The 19,756-nt window shown below is 45.9% G+C and overlaps 1 protein-coding gene across 1 annotated transcript in view; it reads right to left on the reverse strand.

Annotated features, from left to right (window-relative positions):
* The window catches only part of LOC144754518 (taste receptor type 1 member 3-like), a 210,800-nt gene that overhangs the window by 104,982 nt on the left and 86,062 nt on the right, over window positions 1-19,756 (reverse strand). Inside the window, exon 4 of the mRNA XM_078642415.1 lies at window positions 5,465-5,662. Within this exon, the coding sequence (XP_078498541.1) occupies window positions 5,465-5,662 (198 nt within the window). The remainder of the gene's footprint in view (window positions 1-5,464; window positions 5,663-19,756) is intronic.

Consider the following 19,756-nt stretch of genomic DNA (forward strand, 5'->3'; position numbering starts at 1 on the left):
TGGCCGCGCCCGTGTACGACCGCTAGGGTAACTTGGCAAACGTATAGCTACAAGCGCCTCGCGAACACGCGCAAAAGCCCGCGAACATACACGTCGCAAAAAAAAAAAAGTGTATTCGCAAGCATTCGCGGCTCCCGAAATCGATCTCGCATGGATTCGCGCCCCAAAAAACGCGCGAAATTGCAGAAAAAACGGTTTTTGCTAAACTGAAAGCAATGAGCAGGTGCAAAAGTTCAAACTTAACATTTGTAACATTCACTGTAGTGCTTCCTGAGGGGCCCCTCCAGAGTTTGCAACTATTCTATGACCCTGCTATGACCCAAACAGCAGGCTCATAGAATAGCTACAAGTAGACCATAAAGGTCCTGTGAAAAAAAATTTCACTGCAACAGAAAGCAAATTACAGATAAGGAAGGAAGCAGGTGCCAGCCAGACTGGACCTTTCTAAATAACTGACACATTAATCAACCCCCAATTAATTCATGGCAGTTGAAGTAGGGGAGGTGTGCTTGCTTTTTTCACCCCCCATAAACTACAGTGATAAACAAACCTAATGGGTGGCAGTGAGGATGTACCAGAGGGTGGCATGGGTGTCCCAGAGGGTGGCAGTGGTGAAGCAGAGGGTGCTGTGAACCTGTGATGATAAACCAGACGTAGAAACAACATAGTCGCGGCCGTTGCGTGCCGAAAAGTAAGTTCGCAATTGCGAAATTGTCCCAAAATCGTCGCGAACGCGCGCCAACACAAAAAACGGGAAAATCCGCAAATCCGCTAGAGTTCGCGTATCTTCGCGGATTGCGAATCCGTAAATCCGCAATTTCGCGTACGCGAGATCCGCTAGATCCGCCCATGCTTAATGACAATATTCTTTTTCAATATTTATAAGTTCCAATATATACAGCGTGATATTTTGTCCAAATACTGGTTGTTTATTTTTCATTTTTACCTATTCTTTTATGGTTTCTTCTTGGTTGTAAGATCTTTTGAGTTCTGATTTAGTTTCTTAGTGTCATGATACCCCTTTGGGGTAAATGAAGGGCTTTATAAAACACCTCTTTTTTTTATTTTTGCTATGACCCACCTTCCCTTTTTATCACACTTGGATTGTAACAAAGTTATCTCTGAATTAGCTTTAATCAGTATAGCCACCCCTTTGGTAGTAGTTGGTTGCGAGGTGGTTATCACCTGCTGAATCCATTTTTTTCCCTTGAAGATATCTCTTAATTCTTGTTCGGTAGAGTGGGTCTCTTGTAAAATAAGAACTTTTTCAGGTGCATCCTTTAAGTACTGAAGAATTCTCTCTCTTCTATGCTTAACCCGTAACCCATTAACGTTCCATGAAAGAATATTAAGGTATGATGACTGAGTTACCCTATCCTGCATTATTTCTCATAATGAATGTGTTTAAAATCAAACTTTGAGTATGGCGATTTGGACATTTTTTGTTTTTTTTCCCCCCGGATGCTCCCCACCCAGTGCCTTCCCCTCCCTCCCCCCCCCCATCCTGACCCTCCCGTGCTCCCCTGGAGAACCCCCCTCCTTTTCCTGGCCTGCTTAGGCCTTTGAGACTCTTTCTCCCGGGTGTCTACTCTATATACAAAGAGAGCATTGAAAATATATAATATATAGCTAATGTATAGCTAAGTTTTAATGATAATTAATGGTAGTTTAATGCATAAGCTGAAATTCTCAGTACCTTGACTATTCCTTATCTTGCTCTCTTAACTTGTCATCTGTGAGTAGTTGTAGGTATTCTTCTGCCTCATCCAACCTTTTTAGGACTTTCATTTTATTCTTATACATCACTTTCAGTGATGCCGGAAATTTTAGCTGAGCGGTGGCGCCAAGTTGTTTAAAGGGTTCTAGCAGCTTACCAAGCTCCCACTGTCTAGATGCTGTGATGGAAGACACATCTGATCTGATCTGATAAGAGAAGCCATCTGTCATAAGCTCGCTAGTTCTTAATGCCCTGTTGAGGATCTCTTCTTTTAGAGTGTACGTCAGAAAGTGTACTAGGATCTTCCTAGGCCTGCTCTTGTTTGGGTTCTGCCTGAATGGGTCCCTGTGAACTCGTTGGATATCTTTTATTATTTCTTCTTCAGACATCTCTAGATCTATTGTTTGTTTAACCAGTCTGGCCACAAAAGCTTTGATATTCCCCCCTTCTGATCCTTCTGGAATTTTTAAAAGGCGTAGATTATTTCGCCTTTGTGCGTTTTCTAAGGATTCCATTTTCTCTTGGAGTCCTTGCTCCTTCAGTCTGAGATCCTCCAGCTTTTTTGTATGTTGAGTAGCCGACTTTTTTAGTTCTGCTACTGAGGATTTTAAATCAGTGGTTCTAGCAGCTAAAGCATCGAATTTCTCCTTAATCTCCTGCTGATTAACTAGTGTTGCCTCGAAACCACTTTTAACCTCATGACTCAGGGCTTTTAACATTAGTATCACTGACTGGTCCATATCTGAAACATTTGTGGGAACTGTAGATAAGCTGTCCTCACTGTTAGAATTCATTATATGTGTTAGAGTTTCTTCTCTTGATTCAAAATCCTTATCTTCAGAACTATGTATAATGTTTTGTTTCAAGGTTTCTACAGGCTCAGAGTCTTCCTCGAGCCCCAAGTCCATCTCTAGCCCCTCCAAAACTTGGTACTTGTTGGTAGTTTCTAAACTACTTATGGCCACCCCACCTAAAGCCTCTTCCGACAATTTAAGTTCTAACACTGAAGGCACGGCTTTAAAATATGCCTTCAAGGAAGGAGGTGGTTTAGTTTTTTCGACTTTTTTCTGAGCTTTAGCACCTTTTTTCCCAGCTTTTTTTAGAGATTTTATTTTCGATTTTGAAATAGCAGTAGGAGGAGTATCTAGAGGGGCATTTAAATTAGGTTGCTTTTCCCCCTTGCTCCTAAGAGTATATCCCGAAGCCTGGGAGCCTTGAGTCTCTCTTTCTGACATATGCAAGTCTGGGGTTAATACGTGTAGATCTTTCGAAGTCTCACTTAGCCCATTGCATTGTGGGTTTGGTAGTTTTAAGTTCCATTTTATAGTTTTAATTTTTCCCCCTGGGTAGTAAAAGCTATATCTGTAACCAGCTCTTCTCCCCTTTTTGAGCTCGTATGCAGCCTTGAACCATCGTATTAAACGCTGTTTTGATGCATCATATGTTCCTACCTTTAAGGTGCAGGTAGCAGAACGTGGCAGAAGAGGAATCACGGCCCCAGTCTAATTTCAACATTCCCTCCAATCCTTTCAGATCTAGAGATGTCTTTATTGTATATGCTCATTATCTCTTTGCACCCAAATTACTGAGATTATTTTTACTTTGAATTCACCTCATACATTACTAGGCCTAAAGTCCTTATTCTCATTACTGGTGGGATTTCGCTCCCACAAATGAGATTTGTTCAAATAAAAAATTCAGTGTGGTGGAATTTACATGTGGCCAAATTTGCTCCTTAGTGTGAGTTTGCTGCCCTTCAGGTTGGGTATACCAGCAAACGTTGTCAGACATCCACATAACTGCAGAAATGTGAGCACTGAACAACAATGTGTAGGTTGGTTCCTAGAAGCATTTGTAGATTTGCCCCTGTAAACTGCAAGGGAAAATGAATACTCTGAGAATTGATGCAGGTATAAGGGAAAACGTTCCTCACTAGGGAAATGTATTTCCAAATATTTCCCGATTAAGAACTTTTAGATCTCATTTTCATATAGGGAAATGTACACCTGTTAGATATATTTAATTTGTAATTTCCAATCCATCATATCATTTGTAGTTGTTACATTACTTTGTTATAGCATTTTTAATTTTTTTGTGGATACTTGATTACTCAAAGGACTGGTCTGCACTCCTCAATCACAAAGAGGACCATAAACAAGGGTTTTAAAATTCCAGACCCCCTAACAATGATAACTGTGTATCATGAGTGATAGGGTCATGGTTTCAATTGCTCCAAGTTTAACTCAACTAGACCTAGCCCATAAAATACACACTTAGGGACCCATTAGGTTGGCGGGCGGATCAACCCCGCCGGGCTGGCGGTAGTCACCGGTGGGGGCGATCCGTCCGCCATCCCTGCAGAAAAGACCCCCCGCCATATTACAATGGCTGCGCAGCAGACGGAAAGACCGTCCGCCGCTTTTCCGCCTGGTCGACATGTCGCCCGGTTGAAAAAGGGTTCAATATGGTGACAGTGTCTGAAAGACACCGCCAGCCATATTAGAATAAGGCCTTGAACATGCCTTTCCGTGGCAGCATTGCCGCCACAGAAAGGCATGCAAAATCTGCTTGGGGGGTCCGTTACGGGCCCCCAGGGTCTCCAGGGTGGTGGGGGTGCACATGGGGGCCTGCCTTTCAATGATCAGCATGGCAGGCACCGCGAGGTGCCTGTCACGTTGTGCATTTGAACGCACAACCTGCCAATGTTGCAGATGCTCTATGCGCCCGCCAGTGTGGCGGCCACATGCTAATCGGGAGTGCGGGACCCCCGCACCCTCAGCGGGCGCTCCCGGTTCCCGAGGGTATGGCGGGCAGACTTTACTAAAATTTACTCTAAAGTTTTGCCTAAGTTCTGACACTTAAAAATAAAGAATTTTTGACAGCACATTGAAGGTTGCACATAAATTCTAACATTAAAATCCTATTGCATTTAATAATAGAGATAGCTGATAGACTGGGTAGATAATTTCACGAGGGACTCGGACTATATTATGAAATAAGCAGCGAAGTTAAATCAGCTAAAGTTTGTGAGAGTGTGCCTGTTGTATTGGATACTATTATTTACACAGTAATCATGAATGGACATTGAACAACTATGGCCGGATTACAAAACCGTTCTGACTGGAGCTATTAAATGTTTTTGTTTGTAATCAAGGCAGTTTGTGGTGTCAACAACTTTTACTATTAGATTATGAAAGGAGATTTGTGAAAGTGGAAATATGTGGCTAGATAATTTGTGAATGTTTGTTGTGTTGCATTTTGTTATGGTGTTGATGTGTTGAGTTGTTTTTGTGCAAATGTGTTTTTGTACAGCATGATTGCTTTGTGTTGTATTTTACTGTGGGTGCTGCATGGCATTAACTTTTCACTGTTTTGTTGTGCCTTTTAATGTTTTTTGTTTTGTCATTTTACTTTGTATTATATGTATTGTCTTATGTTTTATTGTGCTCTGTAGCTACTACAGAGTCAGTAGATGCATCCAAATTTCCAACCAAAGGCACCATATGCCTTTGAATTCCCAGTGATATACCACCATTACCAATGTGTAAGGGGATAAACACTCGATGCTCAACCCCATTCCATGGCAAACTGGTCTTAAATTAGCACTTCCAATGCTCACTTTAAGTGGAACAGCCTCTAGGGAGGAAACTAGGGCACATAAATTAAGGTGAATGGCACATAGATGTAAGGAAAAAAAGAACAACTTAAGTTTCATGTTAAGAATAAATATATGATCACCCTACAGACCTGATTTTTTGGAGTTTGCCAGTTTATCAGTGAGTCATTGACATCCAGTTGTCCATTGTACTCTCCAATCTTCATGAACCCGATCATATCTGTGCTGTGAGTCACAACATCGTACCAAACATTGGGATTACTGTCTTGGTCAAAGTAGAAAGAGGTGTTGAGGATGGTAAAATTCACCTTCTTCACTGCTTCCAGCAACTAAACATAGAAAGAAGATATATTAAATAATTGTATGCCAATTTCTTTATTAAATATCACCTGTGCTAATGTACATTTACATTTTGCTCTATGTTAACCGCGTGCATGCGGGCGGAATTCCGCCCGTACGCTGGGTTTTTAAAAATCGCATGTTACGTGACGAGCTGGGCTCGTCATGAGCGTGCGAGGAGGCTACGCCATGACGAGCCCAGCTCGTCATGAGCGTCGAAGGGGTTAAAACCAGCTGTAATCTAATTATACAAATTGCCTACAACAATTCAGGCTGTGGCAGAAACTTTAACCTGTCGAGAATGCTGCAGTTGAGGACAGCAAAGCCCTCACCTGCTGAGAATTCAGTCACCATCTCCAAAGCTACCAAGAAAGATAGGCTTCTTCTAACTCTCTCTCTTTATTCCTGCATTACCTATTGTTGCGTTTCCTGGTCAGTGGTAAGTGGAGAGCTGGTGGAAAAGGGAAAGGGAAAGGGAAAGGGAAAAGGTTCTCAACAAACCATCAGTCTAGGTGCAATGTACTTGTGCAACAGGAGCATGAGAAATGTATACATATATACAGATAGGCAACCAGAAAACGTACAAATAAAATATGCCTTTGATAATGTCTTTGCTTCTGACAAGTTAGCAGAGGACCCTCTAGTGGTATGCTGACAAGCCCTACATTCACCTGCTAGAAAATGGCTTAGGGCCTTATTACTTGTCTGGCAGTCCACGGACCGCCAGACTCACATAGGTGCTGCAGTGGCGTTCTTCCGAGCATCCTATTACGATCAGGGTGGTCGGCCGCCCTGGGACCCCCGCAACTGCCAGGAATCAGAGATCCATGGTGGTGTAGCGATCTTTAGGCCCCAATATGCTTGGTCCAGTCACTGCAGCCCTACTAAGCATATTACGAGATTCCTCACCGCCGCGCTTTTCATGGTGGTGAGATTGCCATGAAAAATGTGGTGGTGAGGATACAAAGGGGGCTGGGCCTCTGAAATATAAAAAATTATTACAAACTATTACTCCTACTAATATTACTACTGCTCCTCAGAAAAGAGAGCAAAGGAAGATCCGAGATATTTTGGCAGGAATGTTGTGCTAAAGACCTTTTTAACCTCAATATTTATCTCACCATTTATGCTATCCTCCACCACCTATCTCCTTCACCACTACCCGCCAGATCTATTAAAACAAATCATCCATTAGAGATGGAAACTATATATTGGATCAAACCCGAGCACCCACCACCCCCATCAAAACTCTCCCACCTCACATTGCATATTGAGCTGCATGGTAAGCAGCAATAGTCCTACTAGACTCCCAGCTACATCATTTATAACTACAAGAGCAATCAGCATCACAGAGGTGACCACCAAGAGCTCTAGCAGTGAGAGGAATGAGGGGCAGAACATTTGAAAAAATCAACAAGGCAGGGATGAATATATTCAAATATGGCAGAGTTTAAAGAAATTATACTCAGGCTAGAAAGAAATGGGAGAGACTAAATGCCTCTGAATCCTAACTCCAAATTTCTATAAGATGTTTTCTAAAAGAGGAATATCGATTCAAGAATAGAGACAAGTTGTAGAGAGATAGAAGACAGGATGCCCTTAAGAAGATGGTAATGTTTAGTTGAACGGCCAAATGTACATCATTGACTTCCCCATCGCATCCAATGCAATAAGACATTGGATCTTCCGCATAAAGCCTCGCCATGGGTACTAAGCACTATATAAATGAAAATAGAATACAACATCATAAACATGCATAACAGCCTATGGAATGTCCCTAAAACCAGTGCAATGCACACGAAAGAGTAAACGGAAACAAAAACAGGGAGGTGATAGATCAAAAAGTTAGTATGTTTATTTACAGGAAGATTGCATTTTTTAGAAAATCTCAACAATGAAAATGAACATTTAAAGAAAGAGGTATGACAAGCCATCCAGGGTCGTTTAGCCTCCTTGTGAAAAAATCAAGTCCTTATTAAGGCGTTATCTACTGACTGTGGTTGTGCAATATCAACCTCAAAAAGAAAGTGATCTCATCACACCATGAAAATGCTGACAAATTCAGAAAAAGTTCTGGTCCAAGGTATAATAGGAAAAGCAGCCAAAGAAAATTGCGCTGTCTGATCTGAGAAAATTTCACTCGTCACAGACACACCAGATTGTCCTTCTCCATCAAGGCTCCTTACAAATAAAACCTGCTGATTTCAATGATTGCAAGATTGGCATAGCCTCCATTAAATGTAGTGATGTAACTCAAAGGATAGTTTAATAATAAAGGGCCTGATTAGGCGTTAGGTGGATGGGTCACTCAGTCACGAACGTGACGGCATGGGCATCAAATCACCAGAACGCTAGAGAAAGTAGAAATGTGCACAGAACCTTTGACTTTATGATGTCATAGGATGTGACATCATATGACTTTTGCTCCAGACATTTGTAGGAGGCGGTTCCCGCAATTAAATGAGGCCGTGCGACAATATGTTGAGGTTCAAGTAAATCTTTATTGAATGAGAGAGCGCCGGGGTCACTCCCGCACAGAAGCACTGCTGAGCAGAAGATGGCCGCCGCCGCTCCCAGCATGCCTCGTTGGGTCACATGGTCTAGCCACTAGAGCCCTACACCACATATCTCCCTCCTTTAATAACCTCATAACAGAACTATAACAATCAGGGGTGCCAGGGGTTTACCTTGACACTGTACTATAACAGATTTACTGGAGTGCTAAAAGGGGAGGGGGTGGGGAAAGGACACCAAGGTGAGGAGGCATACACAACATAGCACAAGCTTACATGTCGTATTCTCTGTATCTTTTTGGTAGTACTACTGTCCTGCCTGTGCGAGTACGTGTAGCGGGTGCTTGTGTCACGTGTGTCCTAGTTTCCCTTGGACTCCCTTGCAGGTTACCGCTGGGAGCTGTGGAGGGTTGTCGCATGTTGTCTGATTCGCTGATGTCTTGGTCTTCTTGTTACTTAAGTTGTCGTGAGGTCTCTATGCTCCTTTGTCCTTGTGTGCTGTCGCTTCTGTCTTCATTGTCTCTTGTTGTGCCATTTCTCTGTGTGTCTGTCTGTGGACCAAACTCTTCATTATCCAATTTTCAGCTGGTGTTACTGGTGCTTTCCGAGGTTTCTCCCTTGTCCCATCCGTACACTTTATTACACCCGGCCATTCTGTTGTAGGACCATATTTTTCCATCACTCAATAAGGCTGACCGTGAGTAGACTTCTTTGCCTTGCAGAGGTTCGCTGAACTTGCTGTCGCCTTTCCTTCACAGTTGTGTCAGCTTTACTCGGACCCACTCCCCTTTTTCGAGCAAGACTTCTTTCACCCTGTGCGTCTTGTTGTAGTGGTCTGTGTACATTTTCTGGTTCTTCTCCAATTTACTCCGGACTACCGCAGGAGACCACTTACTCTGAAGCATCAGGTTCTTCCAAGCTGTGTTGTCTCGTGTAAATGGGTCTCGGCCCCGTAGGATCTTAAATGAACTGTATCCCGTAGCTGTGGGAGTAATGCGATAAGCCCGTACAGTGTGTCTAATTTCCATCTCCTAATCCTTTCCCGCACTGATGGCTGCTTGCACCAACCCCATGATCACTCGGTTGAACCTCTCTGCGAGGCCATTTCCGGCTGGATGATACACCGGGGTGTGTCTGGTCTCAATGCCGTTTCTTTTCATGAAGGCAGTACATTTGTCGGAAGTGAACTGGAGGCCGTTGTCGCACGTGTCCGCTTTTTCGCACAGTTCCACTTCTGGCCACTTGGAGTACCGGTCCATTAACACTGTGACGTACTTGGAGACTCCCCACTTGTCGAGAATGGGTCCTAGTATTTTGACCGAAAATTCCTCCCATGGGATAGTGGCGAACTTCCCCAGGGGTGGTTGGAGCATGGTTTGTGTTTTGTCTCCATTGCTGTACTGTTCCCAGGCCCGTACATAATTCTCCACATGGCTGTCAACAGCAGGCCACCAATAAGACAGTTTGACTCCATTCTTTGTTTTCACGAATCCTAAATGGCCTTCGTGCAAGATAGTTAGCAGGTGTGCCACTAGTTGTTGCGGTGGAATCACTTTGTCCCCTCGTAAGAGGAATATGGCATTCTCACTGATCGACAGCTCCTCCCGCACTTCCCAGAATTCTCGGAGGTCGGTGTCCAAGTGCTTCTTCTCTGGGCACCCCTGCGGACGAACCTTTTTACACTCTTGAGATGGGGCTCTTCCTCGTACGCTGTCTGCCATTCATGGGCGCTTATGACTTCATCCTGATCACTGGTGAACGTGATCATGTATTCATCCCATTCAGATTTTCCAGGCGCATCTTCCATCGCCGCCGATCTGCTGAGGTAGTCCGCTACTTTGTTCTTGGTGCCAGGGTTGTATTCTACGTCATACACGAAGTCCAACAACCTGAGAGTCATTTTTGCTATGCGTGGAGTGGCACTGTCGTGTCTGCTGGATGTGAGAACCTTAACAAGCGGCTTGTGGTCCGTCCGGAGGAGGAACCTGGAGCCCCAGAGAAACCACGCTGAACTTCTCCTCGTTGTCGGCCAGGGAGCGAGACGTGAAGCTGATGGTGGTCACAGCGCCCTCCTTGGACATTTGTGACAGGACTGCTCCCAGTCCTTTGTCGCTGGCATCCGTGGTGAGGATGGAGAGTGCAGATTGATCAAATCCATGTAGAGGGACTGAGTCGCAAATGTTATTCTTGATTAATAGAAATTCAGCATTTGCGTCGGCGGACCAATTGAAGGCGTTCTTTTCTTTGAGGATCTGACGTAGATGGTGTGTCTTGGTGGCGAAGTTTTGTACGAATTTGCTATAAAATTCGGCCAATCCGAGGAAGGAACGCACTTCCTCCTTGTTTTGCGGAGTCGGTGCTGCCTTTATTGCTTCCACATTGGCACTCTTGGGAGAGATGTCTTTATCGCTAATTTCGTTCCCCAAATAAGTGACAGACAGTGTCGAGGCCAAATTTGTACTTGTCCCACTCTGCCGTGAGACCGTTTTGTGATAATATTCGCAATACCGTGGAGAGTTTTTCACCATCATCGTGCTTGGTCTTTCCCATGATCAGGATGTCATCCTGGAAGTATTGCACTCCACTGATGTTTTTAAACAGCTTGTGCATCAGCTTCTGGAACACTGCTGCCTGGAATCCGCCAGAACCTGTAGCATCCGAATGTGTAATGAACGATGTCAGTTTCCTACAGGAGGGGTGCAGCGAGATTTGATGGTACGCCGCTGTACGGTCAATGGTCAAAAAACATTTAATTCCTTTGGTCTGGGCCAACATTTCGTTGATTTTGGGCAACGGGAATTTGTCCACTGTGATGTTCTTGTTGAGTTCCCTCAGGTCAATGCAGAGGCGCACCTTCCTGTTTGGCTTGTGTGCGACTATCAAAGGTGCCAACCATTCAGCGCTCTCGGTTGGCTCGATCACCCCGTTGTCCTCCAGGCACTGTAGTTCCATCTGCACCGCCTCCCTGCAGTTGAATGGGATGTTCCTCACTTTATATCATCCTGGTGTGGCTCCTTCTTTGAGGCAAATTCTGTGCGTGAACTTGGTGAGTTTGCCTATTGTGCCTCCGAAGACTGCTGGAAAGTTGGCCTTCCAAGCTCCGCCTTCGCCCATGTCGGGGTTGTCTGTCATGAGCACTTGTGTAGCACCACCTAGATTCAGTTGAATCCCTAATGCCCCTTGGTCTGCCCACCCCAGTACTGAGGGACCTTTTTCCGTCACATACAGTTTACCTTCTGAGATCCTGCCTTTGAACTCGAAGCGGAGTGGGCGGAAGCCTACCATGGGAATCCTCTCTCCCGTGAATGTGACGGGGTGAAAATCTGTGGGGTGTAGGTGAGTGCCTAAGGTGCACGTAAAGTCTCTCTCCCAGATGTGGCGTTGAATGGTAGTGTATGGTGACCATGAGTCTGCCACCATGGAGACTGGTATACCTCCTATTGTTAATAAGCAAGAGGGTTTCTAGATGCTGTTACAATCAATACCGAGAACATGGTCATCAATGAAAAGAACACTGTCCTCCTCAACTTCTCCCTCCACCCCAACTGTGTCGGAATCCTGTAGGACGCATTTAACAGAAGAGTTGCTGGGCTTGCGTCTACACACTTTCCCAAAATGACCCATCACCCCACAATAGGAACATTTAACTCGAAACGCTGGGCACCGCCTGTCATTGGCTGCATGCGTATAACTGCCACACCTGTGGCAGCCACTCTGTGGGCACTGGGTGTCCTGTGGGGTCCGGCCGCTTTAGATAGTGGCTTCCTGCTGTACCTGGCCCCAGCTGTGGGTGGGGTTTTGTTGTGATGGGGTTTGGATTCAGTCACTTTGCACACTGTAGTCGCACTGGCACAGTCTTTCTTGGCAGCTACAGCGCACCGTTTAGAGAGCTCTGCTTTCTCGATCAGGGCTATGATCTCATTGAGGGGTTTAACTCTGCTAACCCACAGTTTTTCCTGTATATTCGCATTGACTGTGTGCATTATTATCTGGTCACGTACTAGCTCATCGTGGAGGTGTCCACACTTGCAAGTGACCGCTAATCGTCTAAGCGCGGCGTCTTCCACAGACGTTTCTGTTTGTTTCCGCTGGAAGAAATTATAGCGGTCTATGGCCGTGCAGACTACTGGTTGGTAATGGCTATCTAAATTTTCCAACGCTTGTTGAAAGACATCATTGTCATCAGGGAGTCTAGTCTTTTTTCACCATGCTCTCGTACACTCGAAGACCTTCCGGCCCCAGATTGTGCAAAAGGATTTTCTTCCTGCGCTTTCTGGAAAATGCCTCTTCGCCCTCGTCCTCCAGAGCTGACAAATACTTCAGAAAATACCACTTCATGGCAGGTTCTCCTGGTTTCAGCAGGAAGGGGACTGGATTTGTGAGGGAAAATGTCTGTGCACACATCCTGACTGGGCGATGGGACCGTGATCAGCCCGACGGAGACTGGTGACTGCTGGACAGTGGTAGACTGGTAGGATTAGCAGCCAGGGGTAGCGTCCCTGTAGGAGGGCTCTTCCATATGCTGGGCCGCAGGCACCCCATGCACTTACTTGGAGGCGCAGACCGTCTGTAGCACCCTGTGTGTCACTGCAGGGTTCCGGGTTGCCGTGCTCAGCTCCGTGGCCTACGGCTGCTTCCTCGTGGTCTTGGCCTGCTGGGTGGTTCCTCCAGGTGCTGGCCAGCAGGCACTGTAGGCACTGACTTGGGATGTGCCCTCTGTGCTTGGCACGTTATGTGGCACTGCAGGGCTCCTGGTTGCTATGCTCAGCTCTGTAGCTCGGTGTGAGGTACTGCAGAGCTCCTGGTTGCTGTGCCCAGCTCTGTGGCACTTTGTGTGGCCCTGCAGGGCTCTTGATTGCTGAGCTCAGCTCTGTGGCATGTTGTGGGACACTGCAGGGCACCTGGTTGCTGTGCTGAGCTCTGTAGCGCGCGGTGCGAGCCAGCCTCGTAGCCAATTGTAGGAGGGGGGTTCCGCAATTAAATGAGGCTGTGCGACAATATGTTGAGGTTCAAGTAAATCTTTATTGAATGGGAGAGCGCCGGGTCACTTCCGACAGAAGCACTGCCGTGCAGAAGATGGCCGCCGCCGCTCCCAGCATTCCTCATTGGGTCACGTGGTGTAGCCACTAGAGCGCTACACCACAACATTAAGAACCCAGTATAAAATAGCAGCTAATAACATAATTAGATGTCTATTTTATTGCAGCTGCATTCTAATTAGTGTGCTGGCATTTATTTTCTTTTGAACTGCAGGATATTGTGCTATAAAATAAAAATGTTATTGGCTTTCAGTATTGCTAGGATTGTTAAAGTGTTTTTATTTATATTCACTTGATGACTCTAAGCACAAATGTGAAGGTATGGTTGTAACATTTTTTTATGTAATCACAATAAAGAAACGTGATACATTGTTCACTAATGTGTGCTTTATTTCACATTTTTTGTTGATTCAGAAGAATATTCTTATTTTAAAGAATTGAATCCCAATGGGAGCACTAGTACATAACTAAAGGCCTTATTATGAGTTTGGCAGTGCAGGAGCAGGACCACCCTGCTCCCGCACTACCAAACCTGTGTAGGAACCGCCCGCCAGATCAAGAGTTTTCTCTTGGTCTGGCAGGTGGTTATTTGGTGCTCCCAGGCCGGTGCCTGGAAGTGTCAAAAGCAGTAGTTGACTGCTGCAGTCTATGGCGTGCAGGTACTGGTGCACATGCACACAGGGGGCTCTTGTTGTAACCCCTACTGTGTGGATCCACATGGTGTGAGGCACAAGGGGGCCCTGTAGGGCCCTCTTTGTTTCCTCACCCCACACTTTGAAAGGTGCTTAGCGGGCCGCAGCGACCCCACCAAGCATATTGTGGCCTCAGGACCGTCACACAAACTCCAGGGAACAGCGGTTTCCCCAGCAGTTGCAGTGGTCCCAGGGCAGCCCGACCATCCGAGTCGTAATAGTGCGGTCAGGTGACCACAACCGTGAGTTTGACGGTCCAAACTCAAGTAAACAACAAAGTGTTATTCCGTTGATGAGCTGCTGTCACTGCAGTCGGCGTCCAATGTTAAGGCTTTAAGACTAACGCGAGAGCGGCGTGTCAGTAGAGTTCCATTCTCTGTTGTTTTCGACATTTGCAAGCACAAACACCGGCCAATTGGCGATTATATTAAAGCCTTAACATTGGACGCCGATTGCAGTGACAGCGGCTCAAAGGAGTAACACTTTGTTGTTTACTTGAGTTTGGAAATTTATCAATTCCACTAGCTTTTCAATGGTTTCTTCCTCTTTCGTGTAATTGGCCAGAAAGACTTTATTATCTGCAGATTCAATCATGATTTGATATTCCTCAATGAATGGTCTTAAGGGTCATATAACAGCCTATTTCATCGTCCTGAAGATGGTCTAACGGATGTCTATACCAACAAGATCAAAACGTCGACAACCTCATCTATTTCCTTATTGATTAATTGCTCTTCAAAAATTGTTTTTTGTTTTGTTCAGATTCACTGTTCTGTGGTTGCATTTTTGTTTGGAATAGATGCTTACAAGAATGAATCTGAGGTGTCAATAGCACAGAATTTCTCTGTAAACCTCGGACATTTACGAGTTGCTTCATTAATTTTGTTGTACCCTTTATAAGGGTCGCTAAGGAAGTACCAGGGGTAGCAGAGTGAAAGCCAGGTGTTCACAGCTGCAAACCCTAGTGACCCTTAAAGGACATGTGTCACGGATATCCTTTGGCACTTGTAATATGACGGATGGGATATCTGTCACGTTTGTGATGGAGTGACCTGACTGCCAAACTCTAAATCAGGCCCAAAATCCTTGTCAGTGACCAGATGGTAATCATGGGGGTCAGTGATCTAGATATGTCAGATTCAGGTTCATCTAGCTTCAGGATCCAACAGCCTAGTTTAAAAGTCGGCGGTCAGGTCTTCCTCTGCCAGGGTGATGGAGTATTTTACTCTGTTGCCCTGGCGGTGGCCCTGACTGCCAAATTTAGCAGGGGCGGCTCCGAGGAGAAAAAAAAATGATAAAGCCATGTTTGTTTAATTTTATTTTACCCTAGCAACTCTATTGCGTCAGAGTACCCTTATGCCAATGTATAAATCATGCCCTAAATGTTTGAGAAAGAGCCCAGATCAAAGAATGGGAGGCATGCAATGACTGTATTATTTTATAAGATTTTTATTTGGAGTCCTCCAAAACGTTTCTTCAAAACAATACAGGTATGGGCCTACAACCTTTCAGGCCGGCCGTTAGGTAAATCGGTAAACGGTACATAATAAAAGAGTACAGTTCAGCATCTCTAACGCCGGAATCATAGTAAATTGGAGGGACATGCAGTACATGTTAGCGTGGGCACCAAAATCAGGATATGAGAGGATTCCATTTTATAACACCGGAGGAAGGATCCTAGTACATACAGTCACACAAAGTCAATTTCGGAACAAGTCCTAGAATAGGGTATTCGCCTGCTATATCGACATAAAAGGAGAATTACAAGGAATACGTGTGAATCTGAATAAGCCAATATACAATAATCACATGCTAACCCATTGTCTACCCATTAAGGTCAATAAATGTAATACAATAAACGCAAGCGCACATCGCCAAATTGTGACCCAGAAAGAACAAAACTGGACCCCCCATCCCAGCAGCAGTGTGGAAAAGGCAAGAAAGGAAGTACAGACAAAGGAAAAAGAAGGGCCATAGAAAAAAAGAGAGAACGAAAACAAATCCCATCCCCCACCCCGCATACCAGCAGAAGGCTACGGCCCACCCCCCCTATAGGCATGCCTGTCGCCCCAAGCACCAAAACCCCCCAGTTACAAGAAAAAGAAGGAGGAGGAGCCCTTCACCCGTCCCCATCCCCAGAGAGGAGGTAGCCATCATCATGTGCCCGTTACACACCCCCACAATCACAATAAGAAGCCAAACCCTGCGTCATCACCAAGAGCACCAAATCGGCAAAACAATCATGCGATGTTCATCCCTGGCCAGTCCGAATAAAAGTAGACAGACACTCCGACACAGCAGTTCCATAGGCAAGCAATCCAGGCACCCAAGTATGCTTCTCAGGAGACACCCAGGCGCTGAATGAAGGCAGGTGGATGGCAACAAGTCCCCTTCGCCAATAGTCACTGTCCAATAGTGAAGTTGCCCCGTGAAACTGTTCGATGGTGGGGAAATATAACAAGGATCCAGCAGGAATATCGGTCTCGCAATGCAAGACGGCAGGCTCACGGTAGTCAAAATCCAGCACCTCTCGCCCCAAAGAATCCACGGAGACAAACGACTGAGCAGCGACAGGCGCCCGGTCTAACATATTTCCATCTGCGCCCCCAGGTCCCACGTCAGGAACAATAGCAGCCAGCGAGTCATGGAGGGCAAACAATATAGAGCTCAGGGAGGAATGAAGATCATCAACGGCCAAAAGAACATCCCCAAGTGTGAGCTCTCTTTCTCCAATGTCTGTGGTGGCGACGCTCCTCGCCCCCGGGGGCCTCCCAGTCAGAATAGCAAACATCATATCAGACGTCTGGGGTGTCATTGTCGCCAGGCAGAGCGCGCCGGAATCAGGGCAAAGAGAAATAGGACCTTAACAAAGTCAGTTTCACCAGCTCCTCACCCGCCATGCCCAGGGGAGATCCATAATCCAACGCCCACCGCAGCCGGCGAGCGATCCAACTGGGGCCATTGCACCCCGGGCAGTACATCAAAGGGGACAATGTGGGTGGCTGGATTATCATCCGGTCTCGGGTTCTGCGGCGCCGAGAAAGTCAGCCAGATGCGTACTGCGATATCCCAGGCGCCAGCATCTCACTCCGCTGGCATCCGTCAGAAACCACAAATTACGACTTCCGCGGGTGTCGACCGGTCTCTCCTGCTGGCCGCGCCCGCTGTTGTTCACTTCCACCCCCGCCACGTCACAGCACGAGGTCCCGGCGTATGGCTGGTGCAGGCCGCTTTGTTCGCATCAACGTTACTCAGCCATCTGAGGCGATCGCGAACCCGGAGTTGCACGGGATGGCACCTCACTACTTCCGCCATGCGGGGGTATGATGTGGACTCAGGATCAAATACAGGATGTAAGGGAGGGAGAGGGCGAGCCGCGGAGCCGGGCTTCTAAGCCGCCATTTTGGATCCCGTCTTGGCTCCTCCTCAATGACTGTATTATTGTTAGTGGTAGGGACAACATGCCTGAACAGCAGTATCCAGAACAAAACTGTAAGGTCCTGAGAATTACTATGTTAATGTGCTCAAAATTGATTGTAATTAAATGTATTTGCTGAAATATATATAAAAACTCTGCATCAATTGAGACGTATGGTGGAGCCAGTGAGACTTTTGATGATAAATCCTCAAATATACATTAAATAGAGGCTCATATTTAGTTAAATAATGTGTCATTCTATGAAGATAATACTACAACAAACCTAAGTCACTGTCACTCCTCCTTGAACCCGCTACACTTCTATATTAGTGAGGTTTATGATGATCTATTCATTGAAATACATCTAAAGAAGTAGTGCAAGAATTTGTAAAGTCCTCAAATGTTTTAGAAACATGCAACCTGCTATTATAGCCTGTCCTGAACCCTCAACTGCGTACAGTTTATAACACCCCACACTCTTTACCAGGAGATCAGAAGTCATATTACATACAGTGCCCTGGAGCTCAGCTGGCGTGTAAGCCTTACTTCTCCAGTATTAGGGTGTCTTTCATAGATTCACATGCATGAATATTCCCCGTCGTCGAAGTGGGAGTCCCGCGGTAAATAAAATAGCAATAAAAGAATCCCAATAAAGTATGTATATAAAAACATATTACATAAATTGCAACACCAGAAATACTTATAAGTACCTGGTTAGCATAACCACATAGGAATACATGGAGAAAAGAAAAAACCTATATAACATATCCATGTCATTATGTTAGTCCAAACTGCAGGCCTGAGCTCCCTGAGCTCTGCTCAGTTTTCTACTTTCTTATGGTTTTCCAGTGTTTCTACTATGTCTTCAAGTAAGGAGTCTTTGTTTAGACCTTGCTCTTCTTGTGGGAAGTTGCGGCTCTACTCTGAGGACCCCCACAAGAAGGGTATACACTGCCTCTATCCTGACCATGAGGTAGGCAAATGTAAAATTTGCAGGACTTTTTCCACTAAAAACCTTAAGGAAAGGGAGGGTCGTCTCCTTCTTTGGTTACAAAGATTGAAAGACAAAGATTCAGCTCTTTCTGACGCAGAAAGCCTGGCATCAGGTACTTCTAAAGCCGCTTCTAAGCGTAGCAGTGTGCAAGATCTGCCATCTCCCTTCATGAAGAAGAAGAAACTTTCACTCATGGAGGCTTCTGCGGTGTCTCTACCTCCTCCTGCTACGCCTACGCCTCGAGATCTGACTCTCAGGCGTCTTCGGCTTCTTCTAAGCATGTTTCTTTAAAAAAAAACTGCAAAATAGTCGACGGGAGCGTCGACGATCGTCCCAACGACGAGATCTGCCGTCTTTGGCTCGTCGACGACGACAGTGACGACGACTTCTGCTTCTGACTCGTCGACGGTGGCTGCGTCGACGTCGTCTGTGTCGACGAAGGTATGCCTCAGTTTTAAAACTGTCTCGTCGACAATTCCTATCGCCTCAACGTCGAAGAAGAGTCTATCGTCGTCGTCAGGATCTTTGTCGACGAAGGTTGTGAAGAGTGCCTCCTCGTCGTCGGTGGCTCCGTCGACGAGTGCTCCGTCGACGTCTGTACTGTCGTCGTCGACGACTACGACTCCGTCGACAGTGGTATCATAATCCTTCGCATCTTTGCCTCTGGTGCCACTTTCTTCATCTGGGTCCGGTTCTTCCACTGTTGACCCTCTGCATCAACGTCGCCAGGCGCCTTTGGACCAGCTCAATATTCCAAGTGACACACAGCCTCCATCACCCCTGTTTGCCACAGGTTCTAAATAGGACTCTAGTTCTGAGGAGGACGAGGATGAACAATTCCGGGCAGCACGAAGCTCTTCTGAACTTGTCATAAAATGTCAAGAATATGGGGATGATCAGGATGGTTCTTATTTACAAGAGGAGGAACCTTTTACTCAGGTTCCTACAGCGACACTACCACTTTCCCTCATTTCCAATCTCCAATATATGTTGGAAGATTACAACAGGAACTTTCCGCCATCTCGCCATGGCTCTCCTTTGCCTACAGCACCCGCGCCTGCAGCAGCTCCTGCTTCTGCTCCGCAGCCTCAACCAGCAGCGCCATCTGTTCCGGTTACGACCTCTATTCAGGTCCACGCTACATTGTATGAAGATGATGATGCTCGCCCAGAGCGAGAGGACGGCGAGGTTCAGGATGACGATGATGATGATGGCAATATGGCAGATTGTGACGATTACCAGATCCAAACACCGTCCCCGTCTCCTGCGACTCCAGGAGATTCCCCTCCTGTTGACATTGCAAGTTTTCACTAGCTGATGGATAGAGCGGCGCTCCGCTTTAAACTTCCTATGGTCCAAAAGGACGAAGACTGTTTTCTTTACGACTTTAAAAGTCAACCTTTCAAACAGGACCGGACAGTCGCCATC

The sequence above is a fragment of the Lissotriton helveticus genome, chromosome 5_1, assembly GCF_964261635.1.
Source record: "Lissotriton helveticus chromosome 5_1, aLisHel1.1, whole genome shotgun sequence".
Classification (NCBI taxonomy): Eukaryota; Metazoa; Chordata; class Amphibia; order Caudata; family Salamandridae; genus Lissotriton; species Lissotriton helveticus.